Source organism: Sesamum indicum, linkage group LG11 (assembly GCF_000512975.1).
Source record: "Sesamum indicum cultivar Zhongzhi No. 13 linkage group LG11, S_indicum_v1.0, whole genome shotgun sequence".
Classification (NCBI taxonomy): domain Eukaryota; kingdom Viridiplantae; phylum Streptophyta; class Magnoliopsida; order Lamiales; family Pedaliaceae; genus Sesamum; species Sesamum indicum.
In genome coordinates this window covers 10,994,480-11,007,807 of record NC_026155.1, presented here as the reverse complement: position 1 = coordinate 11,007,807, position 13,328 = coordinate 10,994,480, and the positions used below count along the sequence as shown (strand labels likewise).

At 34.6% G+C, this 13,328-nt stretch overlaps 1 protein-coding gene across 2 annotated transcripts; it reads right to left on the bottom strand.

Annotated features, from left to right (window-relative positions):
- LOC105173982 (D-lactate dehydrogenase [cytochrome], mitochondrial) lies at positions 100–9,076 on the bottom strand. Of its 2 annotated transcripts, none has more exons than XM_011095925.2 (18): positions 8,665–9,076; positions 8,148–8,250; positions 7,757–7,857; positions 6,922–6,970; positions 6,655–6,747; positions 5,783–5,897; positions 5,329–5,389; positions 4,940–4,976; positions 4,810–4,871; positions 4,161–4,257; positions 3,184–3,258; positions 2,460–2,568; positions 2,151–2,260; positions 1,720–1,782; positions 1,109–1,188; positions 877–1,007; positions 608–651; positions 100–406 (listed from the first exon to the last, which is right to left on the bottom strand). In XM_011095925.2, the coding sequence occupies exons 1-18, from the start codon at positions 8,937–8,939 to the stop codon at positions 287–289; spliced, it is 1,725 nt and encodes a 574-aa protein (XP_011094227.1). In that variant the 5' UTR covers positions 8,940–9,076; the 3' UTR covers positions 100–286. The 2 variants fall into 2 exon arrangements, with proteins under 2 accessions (XP_011094227.1, XP_020553752.1); XM_020698093.1 differs by having other exon boundaries at positions 287–406; positions 8,148–8,247.

The following is a 13,328-nucleotide window of genomic DNA, read 5'->3' as shown; positions in this document are numbered from 1 at the left end:
ACCCACTCAGGCTTTGGACATTTAAACCCTTAAAGAACCACAATTTCAGGATCTTTCTCTCGATTCTTAACAGTTAATTTTCGATCGGACAATATTGACTTGGTTTGCTTAGTGTATCCTTTTCACAACAAGAGGCTTCCAAAAAGTCTGATCTATTAGGATTTACATACACATAAGGTTTAAGAAAAGAAGACAAGAGGAACTTCACCAAAATCTTTGTATCAATCTCAAGGTTGTCCTAATGCATCATCATTCCGCCACAACAGTTGATACAAAATATGCAAAACTAGAAACAAACATGGGGAGGAATGAGCTTTCCAGGATTCATAATGTCATTGGGATCCAAAGCAGCTTTAATCCTTTTCATAGTCTTTAGCGCCTCCATCCCGAGTTCTTTTTCCAGATACTGAAACAAAATAATGGATATTATTATCAGAGAACCAATCATTCTTTACAAAAGATCCGAGCGAGTCCCAATTAAAAGAGGGCGTCGTTAGGATGAAAGTAATGGTTTTGTTCCTCAACGGCCTCAATAAAATCAAGTTTTCCTGTGGTGATGGTTCAATGGAAGCTAATTGCAGCACAGGTGTTTGTGTATTGAAAATACCTTCATTTTCCCAGTGCCAACTCCATGTTCTCCGGTGCATGTTCCTGCTCACCCACAAAATCAAACAATTTTAAGAAAAAGAAAAGGAGAAGAGAATATCTAGGTTTTAGAGTTTTATGTATTTTTCCATGTGTCCAAGAGTACAAGGAGGATAGGGAAAATAGCTGCAGCTGAGATCGAATGGTGAAGATACTGGACAATGTTTGTTGGTTTGAGTAGACATACGGAAACCTCTATCAGCAAATGAATTGAATTTGATTGGACAATACCTTCCATGTCTAAAGCCGCGTGGACCATGAAATGGTTTAATCTCTCTGCTTCCTTCCGTTGCTCCTCTTGATTAGGATCAAACAAAACCACTGTGTGGAAGTTTCCGTCACCAGCATGAGCAATAACCGTGCTGTTAAGAATACACGGTCATATGCAGATAAGCCAAAACAATGCCTCAAAGTATGGCTATACTGAAACCAAGAATTGCGTGTTGATTAGGAGATTTGGTACCAAACTAAAGACGAAGAATCTAGTTCTTGCTTGGATCTTGATATTAGGTCTGCAAGCCGTGATAGCGGAACACATACATCCTGTATCCAAAGATTATCTAATATGAAGCATTAAGCAAGTTGAATATGAAGCAAAAAAAGTGTAGTTGATATCCAAGGGGAAATGCAACAGCAAAACCAGGCCCAGGGTTAACCCCAGCAGCTCGACACACTTCCACAGAAAGTTAAGGGACATCATTACATCTAGAGTACAGTTAGAAGATGATACTGTAATGGATAGGAAAAGAATGTCATGTCTTGAGTAACCACAGGTGGCACAAAATAACATGCACAAAAGGAAACAAAAAATCAGTCGAGGGGCCTCTACTAGTTTTTCTAAAAGAGCTAAATTAGGAAATTTCATTAAACTCCTCCACTGCCATTCTAGAAAAGGTTTCATCATTATATAGCTTATGATGAAGGGGGAAGCCAATTATATGTACAATCAGGATGACTTGCCACCTAACCATGGTATATGATGGGGAACCACTATGATCCACAATTTCAAAAGTAACTAAGATGAAATTACTTCCGAGAGTTGGGAAGTAGTATTCTAAACAGAAAAGAACTAACCGTTATCATTGCTTCAAAATTTGGTTCCATCGCGAAACAAGCCCAAAGTGCCTCCTTCCTTATCTACATGACAAAAAGACTTCACTAAATTAGCAACTGTACCCACCCCGAACCCCAAGGGGGGGTGGGGGTGCACAAGTCTTGATTAAACAGTCGAAAGGTTGATAAAGATGATTAGGAAATACATAGAAAACTAGTCCAGAGAACACCAAAGGAGAGAGTTTCACGGAAAGATTCTTGTACATATGATCGACTCAGATGTTACTTGAAAGAGGAAATGTGAAAACTAATTGATACTGATACTTTGATTGCCAAGAGATTAAATAGAGACCATTGTCCATTGGGCTTTTCTCAATAGCATATCACCGCCATCTGTGAAACAAGAAATTGGATGGAAACTCTCTTCAGTGAGGTGGGTCCATATTACATACCTTCCACAGTTCCTTTTTGGCTTCAGCATCCTCCGCAAACACAAAATCCGAGCCATTGTGCTCTTGAGCTATCTTCTGAACTATAAGTGTCTGTTCACGTGAGTATGCTTCTGTGGAAATTGAAACCAAAAGCACCATAAGCAATTCAAAGCATGAGGTCAGAGTGATATCCATTTAAGTGCCATGAGACAAAGGAGGGGGCGCTAGCTTTTTCTAGCCAATAAATCAACTCCAATAAAGCCAATATGCTAGGCTAGAAGAGAAAAGAATATATGCACTGCAGATACCAAAAGATAAAACATTTTTAACCTGTGCCAATAAATTCAAACATCAAAGTCGGAGCTTCAGGCAAATTTTTCCCGTTTGCAAGGTTAATTGCCCTTACTTGAACTTCATCGAGAAGCTCCACCCTTGATACCTTTTACAAAATACAAAGCAAGATAAAGAAACGACTAAGAAATGACAAACTGTCTCATAAGCATCTCGTTGTTAATATTCAAAAATCCACATAAACTGTATCCAGCATCTGCAGTGTAGATGTGAGACAATATTCCATGTCAAAAGATGAAAGGAACATGCAAATGCCTTGCTCAAAAACTAGAAGATGTACATAATAAGTCATCTTACATGCAGCATAAACTAATTTATGTTGCATTTGCTTCTTGAGAGTACGACATGTACAAAAATAAATAAATAAACCAACTACACAGAGGCATAAAAAACAGCAGAAATCTAAAAGGATAATGTACAAGCCAACATAGTCAAGGTGCTTAGACTATTCTTGTTTAGATCTGTTTACTGCACAAATATGGAGGGCGACAATGATTAGTCTTTTATTAAGTTCTTGTTTTGAGGACTTTAAAGAACTAGAAGAAGATGCAGAAAGAGTTTGCTAAAATGAAGTTTGGGGAGGCAGATATAGATTTAGCAGATAAATCATCGGATATGAAATAGCATATAAGAATCATGATGACAAGTGGAGAACTCTAAGTGACTTGCAACTTGAATCAGAATTAAGCAAAGGTTGTCTGACCTGTATGCCAGACAGCATAGTGGCAATAGCAACATCCGCTGCATCTTTTACTGAAGGAAAGTTACACATTGCTACCTATCAAATAGTATCAATTACATGTCTTTTCAGCCCAATGGAACTTCATAGAAAAGTAATCACATCAAAACTATCTGTCATATCGCACGACCTCTTTATTGAAGTGAAATCCTATTAAATGGAAAACCACATCAATGACAAAGCCGAGACAACAGCAACCAAAATGAGACATTATATAAATGATATATTAGCCATATCATTACCATAATTACCACTATTTATACTAGCGTCTTCACAAACTTTGTACATTAGATATGATGAAGACATCTTGAGTTCTTAAGCAAGATAGTGCATTTGGCAACAAACTCCAGCATCATACAAGAAATCTACATCTTTAACTTCAACATCTCCTTAGATTATTTCCTCACTAGAGTGATATATAAAACAAAGACAAAGGCTAGAAGAGTTCAGAAGTACAATCATATCACAAATTGGTGTGGGGACCACGTATTTTGAAAAACTTGATCTTGTGGGATGTTTTGAGTCATTTGTTTGGCTCATTAGTGCGATGCTTGCCCTGGACTTTTTTGTTATGAGTTGAAAACACAAATTGGTCATGCTGCCCCAATCTAGGATTTTAAGGTGGAAGTTTCTCAGTCTGAGAACATCATGCAATTTGTGGAGAGCAACCGATCAACCGCCTTTGGACTTTGTTAGAGAAGTTTGACCTTATGTACTAGTTGAAAGTCTTCTACTTATAATGGTTCATGGGGTGAAGTGAAGATTCAAATCCTACCACTAAGACGACCTTTGCTATTATTCATTACTCATCGCCGAGGTCATGAAATACCTCCCCAGCACCTGACTCATAATAAAGCATAAGATCTTTATTTTTGACAATAAAAAACAATTGGCTACAGTCAAAAGAAAGAGAACCAACATCTGAATCACTAAGGAAATACCACTGAGTGCTGAGGGATCTTTTGCAGACGCAATGTAACTTCTGTTATGACACCCAAGGTTCCTTCACTTCCAATCATGAGGCGTGTTAGATCGTACCTATTAAGTGGAAAACCTTAAGTTAGTAATTGCTATTTACTGAAGGTTACTGAATAAATTAGGTCATAATGCAAACAAAATACCGTAATAAAGACTTCATACAGCATAGAAAACAAAATATTGTTATGCAAACAAACCTTTTGTTTTCAACAAAAAATCAAGGGAGTGCAACAAGTAATAGCATTTGAAAGGACTGAACAAGGGACATTCTGAAACATGACTGTGCTGGATAAGCCAGACTCATGAGCAACCAGAGCAAGCGCTATGAATGCTTCTACAGAAATGAATAAATTCCAAACAGCCAAAGGAGTAAGGTTGCAGAAGAAACAATAGCTTACCAATCTCATTGCAGATAAGAGAGAACTGCTCTGTGGAAAAAATAATGAATCCTATAGTACCAGGCAGTTGGTCTAATTTAGCATATGTATACATGCCGAGAATGTGTATAATGGAATGGAAGTAAATGGATCAGGTAAGCAATGTAAAAACTTAGTAGCACTCAATCCTAATTAAGAGATAGAGCAAACTAGGGATTTGAAACAAGAAAGATACCCCGCAGCACTTTTCCTGGCACGAGATCCAGTCTTGACAACCTCTCCATTGGCTAGAACAACCTAACAAAAATAAGCATGATGAGCATGATGTAAGTGACCAAGAGGCATTTAACAAGAATATTACAAACCTTAAGGTTGATGACGTTTTCGCGCATAGTCCCATACCTACATGCTAGAAATGAAATAATTAAACTCAAATTCTTCTATGATTTTGACTTTTCTCATTACAATATTTTACCAAAGTCACTTATGCCATGCCATATGCATTAGCCATATCCTAGTATCTGATACTAGAAAAACTTGTCAAGGAGTAAGATACTAGATTATCGTACAACAATAGGCATGATGCTGATAAGTTTGAATAAATCTACATGTCTATGCATGAACTGTCAGCCACTAAATTGGTTGCTAACTTGCTATATCATACTTATTCAGAATCATTACTTTGATTCTTTGGCAACTGATAAGGCAAGCGTACATGATCTTATGCTAGTAAAATTGAAGATAAAGCAACTACCTTACAGCCAAAGAACCAGAGCAACGTGTAGCGCACATTCCACCTATGGTTGCTCCAGGGCCTGCACATTAGATTTTATTACTTGATAATTTGATTTGAAAGTTATGAATGTCAAAATGGTCAATTTGTAAAAATGTGGCAAATGAGGGGAATGCCATCCTGATACAGTCCTTGATTGTAGGAGAACCAAACTTCAATTAAATTTCTGAATACAGTTTTCAGAACTTGATACTGCAAGCTTCTTTTCAATTATAAAAAACTCAATGACCTGTTCAACATCCTCATATCAACGATCTTGTGAATTACAACTGAAAGAGTTCATTTGTGGACTTTCAGTGATATACTATGTATGGCATATTCTTACGATGGGAATAATAACATCCTAAACATAAGAACTGAAGACAAAAAGTCGGCAAATAAAAGCAAAAATAATAAAGACACGTGGAAAACTCACCAGGATCCAGAGGGAAGAATAAACCATAAGGTTCAAGGTATTCATTAAGCTCCATCCATCCAATCCCGGGTTCAACAACCACATCCATGTCCTTAACATTTAATGATTTGACTTGCTGCAGTTTGAATATTTAGCAAGGTAAGTAACCAGGATGATAGCCAAGTATGGTTATATTTAATATCACAATTGAATATCCCTCGTTCATGGAATTCGCAGGTAAAGTACTTCCACAGGAAAAAAGAAAAAAAGATTCATATGAGGTTCAATATCTTCCAGAGAAAGCAAATGAGACAACAAACAAGGACTGCCAGACAATAGCAGAAACCAACCAATCATGTACATAGAAGAGTCAAACTGTAAAAGCAAGCCGCAGTGGAAAAGTCAGCAAGAAACTTATGTCTCCAACAATATAAGTAGGCCGACAATCATGATTTTAGAAATTAGATAAGCACTTAGTAATCCTGATTTAAAGCTCAGCAGTCGATAGGAATAGAATGATGCACACTGACAAGGAACAATCTAGAGCTGAGATAGTTATAGTAACAAATAAAGATCAGGTGGCAATGCATGATAGAATATTTTGGGAATCATTCAGGTTGCATGAACTTCATAAGAACGAACTAAAACCCTCCTTCAGCTCCTTTCTACAAACATCAAATGGCTGTATTCATACTTCTGTGTGTATATATGGGAACTCCCTCTCCTTAACTCTTTAGGTTCACATGAAAAATTTATTCCTCTCTTAGGACTTCATCCTACCACGTCAAGCCAGAAGTTATTTGAATAAGGGATAGAAGAAAAGGCAAGCCATCCTATCAATTTTGCTAAAACCATAAGTTAAATGTATACACATTTTTAGTAGCTAATCATACTTTCATTAGCGTCATGTCAATGCAAACTCCACCACTGGGGGATAAAGTATGACCTTCAATTGAGGTAGCTCCACCATATGGCACAATAGGAACCTGTTAACAACAAGAGAATGGGTCAAACCTTCATTTGATATTTAAAGATCAAATTTCCACCTATTCTACCGTTTGCTTAAATTGTTAAACCACAATGGGATCAGGAAGATAAACCAGTAGTTTAAATACACAATTGTTAAGCTCACAACTTTGCAATACAACAGCAACTTTAACCTTGTACTTATTACACGAAGCAACTATCTTAGACACCTCCTCTTCGGACCTGCATGTTAAAAAGAGAGATATAAATTGTGCATACGAACGTGTACCGGAAGAAGAGTATTGCTAATAGCTGAAAAATTAGATGATACATACACGGTTTATTTCAACTTGCTCTTATTATTTTTAAAAGAGTGGCAAAGCATAAATCAGCAGAAACATACTAGATTGATTGAAGACAAATTTTTTGGGTCTTACAGCAAGGCAAAGGAAAGCTTGCAAAGTGCATGAACCCATATTTACAACTTTGATACTCTTTCTGCTAGTAATAATACATTACAGTTTAAACTCATTCGTCAGGTTAACAAAATTAAACAAACGAGCCAACATGAAAGGTTACAGTTACTCTATCATGCAACTGTTAAATGGACAACCTTTCAGCCCCTAAATTTGACATTAACAACAACTGTAGTTTCCATTCTTCAGCCACCTGCCTTTAGATTTAAGTTCTTATAATGGGAGGTCATGAGTTTCACATCTCTGCACACATGCATTTGTTAATCAATTGTCACCAGCTTATTTCGCTATTTCTGCCAACAAAACTCTTCTCCCTCAGGCTTTTAGTCTGGAACAAGAATGGATAGAGTTAACTCAATTGGTGATTCCCCTTGATCAGCCTAATTAGGATTAAGATTCTCCTATTCCTGATAAAGATTGGGATAAAGATTGGAATAGTAACAATCGGGAGAGACTGAAAGAGTAAATCTATACATTTAGCCGCAGCAGCGCGAAAAGAAAATGCAAATTATAAGCCATTGTACATATTTCAAAAAGTGAGAACCAATCTGACCTTGGGAAAACAATTACATCAGGGATATTAACTGCCTTGTGAAAGCTGTTCTGCGGCTTCCCATGAAAGTATCTCTCATCATAGTCCATTGTCATATTTTCCTGCATTACGTAGTAGGTGTTTCCAGATTATACAACAAAACATATTTCTTTTACCCTCTACATCAACCCAATAAATTATTTTAACTGAAACTTATAATACACTTGGTTTGCACTTGATAAAAGAACTAAGAAGTCTGCATTTCAAACAGAAATTAGCGTGCAACAGAAAAGCTAAAACCAACACAAAAATTGGAAATGTATAAGACCACAACTGAAGGGAATATGTATGTAATGGCTCCAGAGCTTAATTCCAGACTCTGGAGTGAGAGAACACGCTTAAACATCAATACCTTACATATAGCCTGTAATTCTTCCATAAGCTCTTGTGGGACTTTCTTGTATGAACCTTTGACTAAGAAATCAGTGCTGTCTTTGCCACCAATTCTCTTACTTCTGAATTCCGATATAATCCAAAGAAAGTCGTTAATGAAATTTAAGCTGAAGGCATACATTCACCCCAACCAAACAATTTTAAAACATTGCTTCATACCATCCAAACAACAATTAAAAATGAAAACCCATTAAGAGAAATGATGCCAAAAATCTCTTGTTCAACCATTCAAATTCTTGAAATGTTCATTCAATTCAGTTCCACAACAATAAAGTTTCACAACAATAACAAATCAAACCATAACCAGCAGAAATATAACCACAGGCAAGCAAAGAAAAGGATAGTCTTTTCCTCAGAAATAGATTCCAGCTTCCAAAAGACGGCTGACTTCCAAAGAGAACCCAAAAGACTATCAAACTCAAACGCTAACCACTGCAGGAAAATTCAATAAAACGACAAAAGAGCACGATTCTTACGTTTGATCAAGATTTGGGGCTTGACAGTACGACGGGCCGTTATTGTCGCATGATTGGAAAGCAAGAGATCCAGCGGAGACAGCAAGCGCCAATGGAAGTAAAGGGCCAGCCCACGACGATACAAATGGTTTCCGCACATATTCAGAGCTCGCAAACTCTGGGGCAGGACTTGTTTGTAGAGAAGTGGTCTGCTTGAGGGAAAAGGAATGTCTGAGTTTGGAGTAAATGGGTTTGGAGGAAGAACGCAGGCGAGACATCCACGAGGAGAAAACCATGGTTGGGGGGTCACAGAAACTGAAGTCTTTAAATCATCATCGACAAAACATACAACCTATACTATATAATATATCTATTTACTTCCGAGCAACACGATATTCGGTCCTCTGAACTGTGGATTCGGGTAGTCTGTACGGATAAAAAAATTAGTGACGGGTGATGAGTTTTTTATAACACCACAAAGTTAGGAGGATTTTCAAGAAAAAAGTTAAAATCAATGGAGACTGATTTTTGCAAAATAAAAATTAGTACTTTTTTATTTAAGTTAGTAATAATTTATTAAAAAAAAATTCGAATCAAAATGATAATAATGCTAAACTATAATATAAGAATGATAAGTATTTTATGATGAGTGCAAAATGTAAGTTTAGCATAGTATGAAATCGAGAGAGTTTGAAAGTGATGGTTGATGTTACCAAATGAGTACACAGGACCTCTATTTATAAGCGTGTACAAAGCAGGATATAGGATTGTTATGGAGAGTCATACGCCTTTTGGAAGCCATTGGAATTAGCAAACTAACTGAACAAAACGTGCACGATTTGGACTTGATTTGACTGGGATACATTAGGTTGACTGAATTGTATTATGTCTGTCTGAAAATTCGGGGATCTGTTACTCGTGGATTCCCAACTCATTTGCCATCAATCTACTATAAGCCACCAAAAAATATTTTAAGATGATGTATCCTAATGTGTCAGCGACATATGACGTGTCTGATTTGAATGAGCTTGTTTTTTGTATCTGCCAATTCAGTAAAACAAGAGGTAAGTCAGCGTACGTGGTCTCCCTGTTGGTGGTCGGTTGGCTCATATCCAATTGGTTTAATCTGTCTTCACTCGAGGACCCAATTTAAAAATTTTAGAGCGCATTCTTATCCATAATTAACAATGTATAGTAAAATATTAATTTAAAAAATTAAGATATAGTATGATTTGATCATTTATAAAATCCAATGATACTATCTTTATACTGCACAATAGTTATATTTTGATGATTAATTAAAAGTATTTATACAAAACAAAGAACTCAATTAAGATTTCCTTTTCTTGATTTCATGCAATTGAAATTTTCTGATTGTGAATGGGACATATAAATGAGGCCCAACAAAAAGCCCAAACGTTTGTTGGGTCCATCAAATTCCCATACAAGTCACAAATATGGCAACTAAAAGAAGATGGGTTGAGTAGTCATACTATGTCATTGCCCAACCACATGTGACTTTGGGATAAAATTTAGACAGATTGATCCAATGACATGGCAAATATAGTTTATTTTCTCTCAACTGTTGTTAAGTGTATGATACTTAATTTAAATATATCAAAGTCTGTTTAATACCTTTCGTCATCGAGAGCACAAAATTTATTTTTGTTTTTTTTTTTCTATCATTTCAACACATTGGGGACAAATAAGATACTTAATTTGAGAATTGATCCATCAGTCAAGTACACAACCCGGCCCAATTCGCTGTCCTAATAAACTTTATGCTGTCGGTCTTCCGGAAAGTGAGAAAATTGCAATTTTTGTCTCGAAATATAGGATAATTCAGAGTACGAGTCTTATATTTTATGAAATAATCGATAGTAGTCCTGCCGTAAGACAATTGCAATGTTTGGAATTAACTTTGTAATGTTTTCCTAAAGTGTGAAATTAATGTTGATTATTTCAAAAAGTCTGAGATTAATATTACAAATCATTCTATATTTTGGGATCAAACATTGTAATTTTTTCACCAAAAAGTTGTTGGGCCAATTTTGTTTGTCTTTAAATTTTTTTTTATCCAAATAAGATTTGATCGAATCAAATCAATCACAAAACATACATATTTATTATGTAATTAATTATTATTTTTTAATTAGATACAAGTCGTGCCATAAATATATTATAAATATCCATTCAAATCTTATTATCTGTGACTGATAATTTGTTTAGCCACTAAGCAAATGAAGGGTGAACGACACGTGGAGTGGGCTTTTCCCACCATGCAAATTCCTGCAAGAACAAGAGGAGTGCTTTTTTCTTTCACATAAACAGATAATAAGGATGTAAAAAGGCAAAGTCATTTAAAGGCAACAAAAAGGTGGGTGGATTAAAGTAGATAGTCCTTTTTTTTATTATAATAAAATAATAATAATGGCACGAGGGGTAGCAAGAAAAGAGAACAACTTTGTGTTAAAAGGGCTGTCCACTTTTCATTTACACTTTTCTCCTAAAATTTTAATCCCTTCCCCATATCTTCCTTCCTCTTCTCCTTTTCACACAAATTCAATTATATCCCATTTTCTCTTACAATTTCAGTTCATTATTGTTTGGTTAGTCTCTATTTATATATATCTATATATGATGAAATATAACCCAGTTAACAAAATTGAGAGCTCATAATTCAAAAATTACGATTCTAATACATCAATGTATGGAATGTAACTTTAATGATGTTGCAACTATTCGTGAGTGGAATCCAGGTTGAAGCTTGAAGCTTGGCAAGATGAGCAATCCAGCAGCAACAAAACACAGTTGCAGAGCTGCTCAAGAAGACGATAAAAAAATGTGTTTTCTTGTTAACAATTTATCTTTCTCTTTTTACGTTTTTATTAGTTGTTGACTAAGATGTGATATGGCAGTCACGTGAAGGATGACGTGTATTAGTAGTTAGTTTGTTCAGGGAGTTAGTTTTGCTTTCTCTTAAGCCATCTTCTTCACTGTATTTATACAGAGCTCATTGTACATTGCCGTTGATATATTGTGAATGAAATTTCAGAGCTTTCTTTCTGAAATCATGTATTTGTCTGTGCAATTTTACTGTTTTCTCGTCATGGTATCAGAGACTTCTTCGTGAAGGTCTTTGCAAATGAAAGGTATTGATTATATATAGTTATATGAAATAGATGATTAGTATATGATTGCTATAATTGTTAGATATAAATATTCCATATTGATGATTATAATCGACTTATTAAAAAAAACAGTGTATATATAGTTAACCCACAAATGAAATCTGCAAATTTGTCATCACAAATTTTAATATAATTTATGGTTTCTTTTTCATAATCACAATTCGTTATATTTTATTCAGAATCTATACTATAAAAGTAGACATATATTTCTATATTCATGGAATTTAAGTCTATAATTTTTTAATTGCGAAATTTCAACCTTATTAGGTGAACAAAATTCACTAAAGATACATATTGAACGACAAGATTTTTTATCTTATCGCAATATAGTTACTAGTGACAAAAACTATGTACGAGATTTTACGATAGATATATTAAGAACACATTTATAGTGATAATAAATAATTATCGGGACTAATTTATGATAACTTTTAACTTTATGCACAACTTTTTGGTCACCAATTCTTGCAACTAACCACTTTTATAAAATAATAAATATCATAGTTAAACTAAAGAACATAATATTGTGGCGATATAAATTTTTGTCTTAATATATATAATCAGTGACAATATTAATACGATTACCACCTCTCAAGTATTCATATGAAGAGTGTCAAATACATAAAAAAGTATTATCCTATTAAAACTTATGAAAGTAGTGAGTAGGGTCGAATCCACCGAAATTTATTTTAAATTAATTTCTTCAAACAAAAATAAAGGGGGGGGGGGGGTAAAGTATAATTTTAAAAAAAAAAAATAAAAAAAAAAAAAAAAAAAAAAAAAAAAAAAAAAAAAAGAAAGAAGGGGGGGGGGGGGGGTTAAAGTCTAATTCTAGAAAATAAAATTAAAAAAAAGAAATAAATATGAGAAGAAAGATTTTCAGTTAAAGACATGATCATGCTTAATTCTATGGTTGATCATAGATGCGAAGATAATAATTATTCATAATAAATAAATTGGTTATGATAATTGATACGAACTAACAACCCCACTTTCCCTTACCTTATCGTTAGTCAAGAAACATCCATTAACTAATTCTTTAATTATTAAATAATCTTCGGTTCGTCCTCAAAATTTAATTTATCAACAACATTAAAAATTAGAAAGACCCAATTCTAACCAATAAATTCTTATGATGATTTATTTAAGTTAGATTGTAGATTCCCCACAATATAATGAACCACTAAGACACGATAAACTATGTTGTATTACCACTAGTTATTGAACTAAACAAACAATTACAAATTTGCAAGTTCAATTGGCTGGGCAAATATTCTTAATAATGAACAACGGTACCTATCATTCATAAATCAAATTATTTGTAATAAAAGCACAGAAAATTTATTTTTAATTTGATTTGACCAATAAGTGAAACTAAAAAATTATGAACGCCAAGTACTTTAGAATTACGATAATAAAAAGAGTTTAATGAATAAGTAAAACTAGAATTAGAAAAAAAAAAATTGACAAAGGATGATTTAGAATTTTAGAAAA

What these genes read in the sequence shown, in the direction of transcription:
- LOC105173982 (XM_011095925.2), bottom strand. Translation starts at nt 8,939, where the DNA reads ATGGTTTTCTCCTCGTGGATGTCTCGCCTGCGTTCTTCCTCCAAACCC. An exon ending in ATTTTGAAGCAATGATAACG is followed by an intron (nt 1,189 to 1,719) that starts GTTAGTTCTTTT and finishes CTTTGGATACAG; the next exon opens with GATGTATGTGTTCCGCTATC. An exon ending in GATTCTTCGTCTTTAGTTTG is followed by an intron (nt 1,008 to 1,108) that starts GTACCAAATCTC and finishes TATTCTTAACAG; the next exon opens with CACGGTTATTGCTCATGCTG.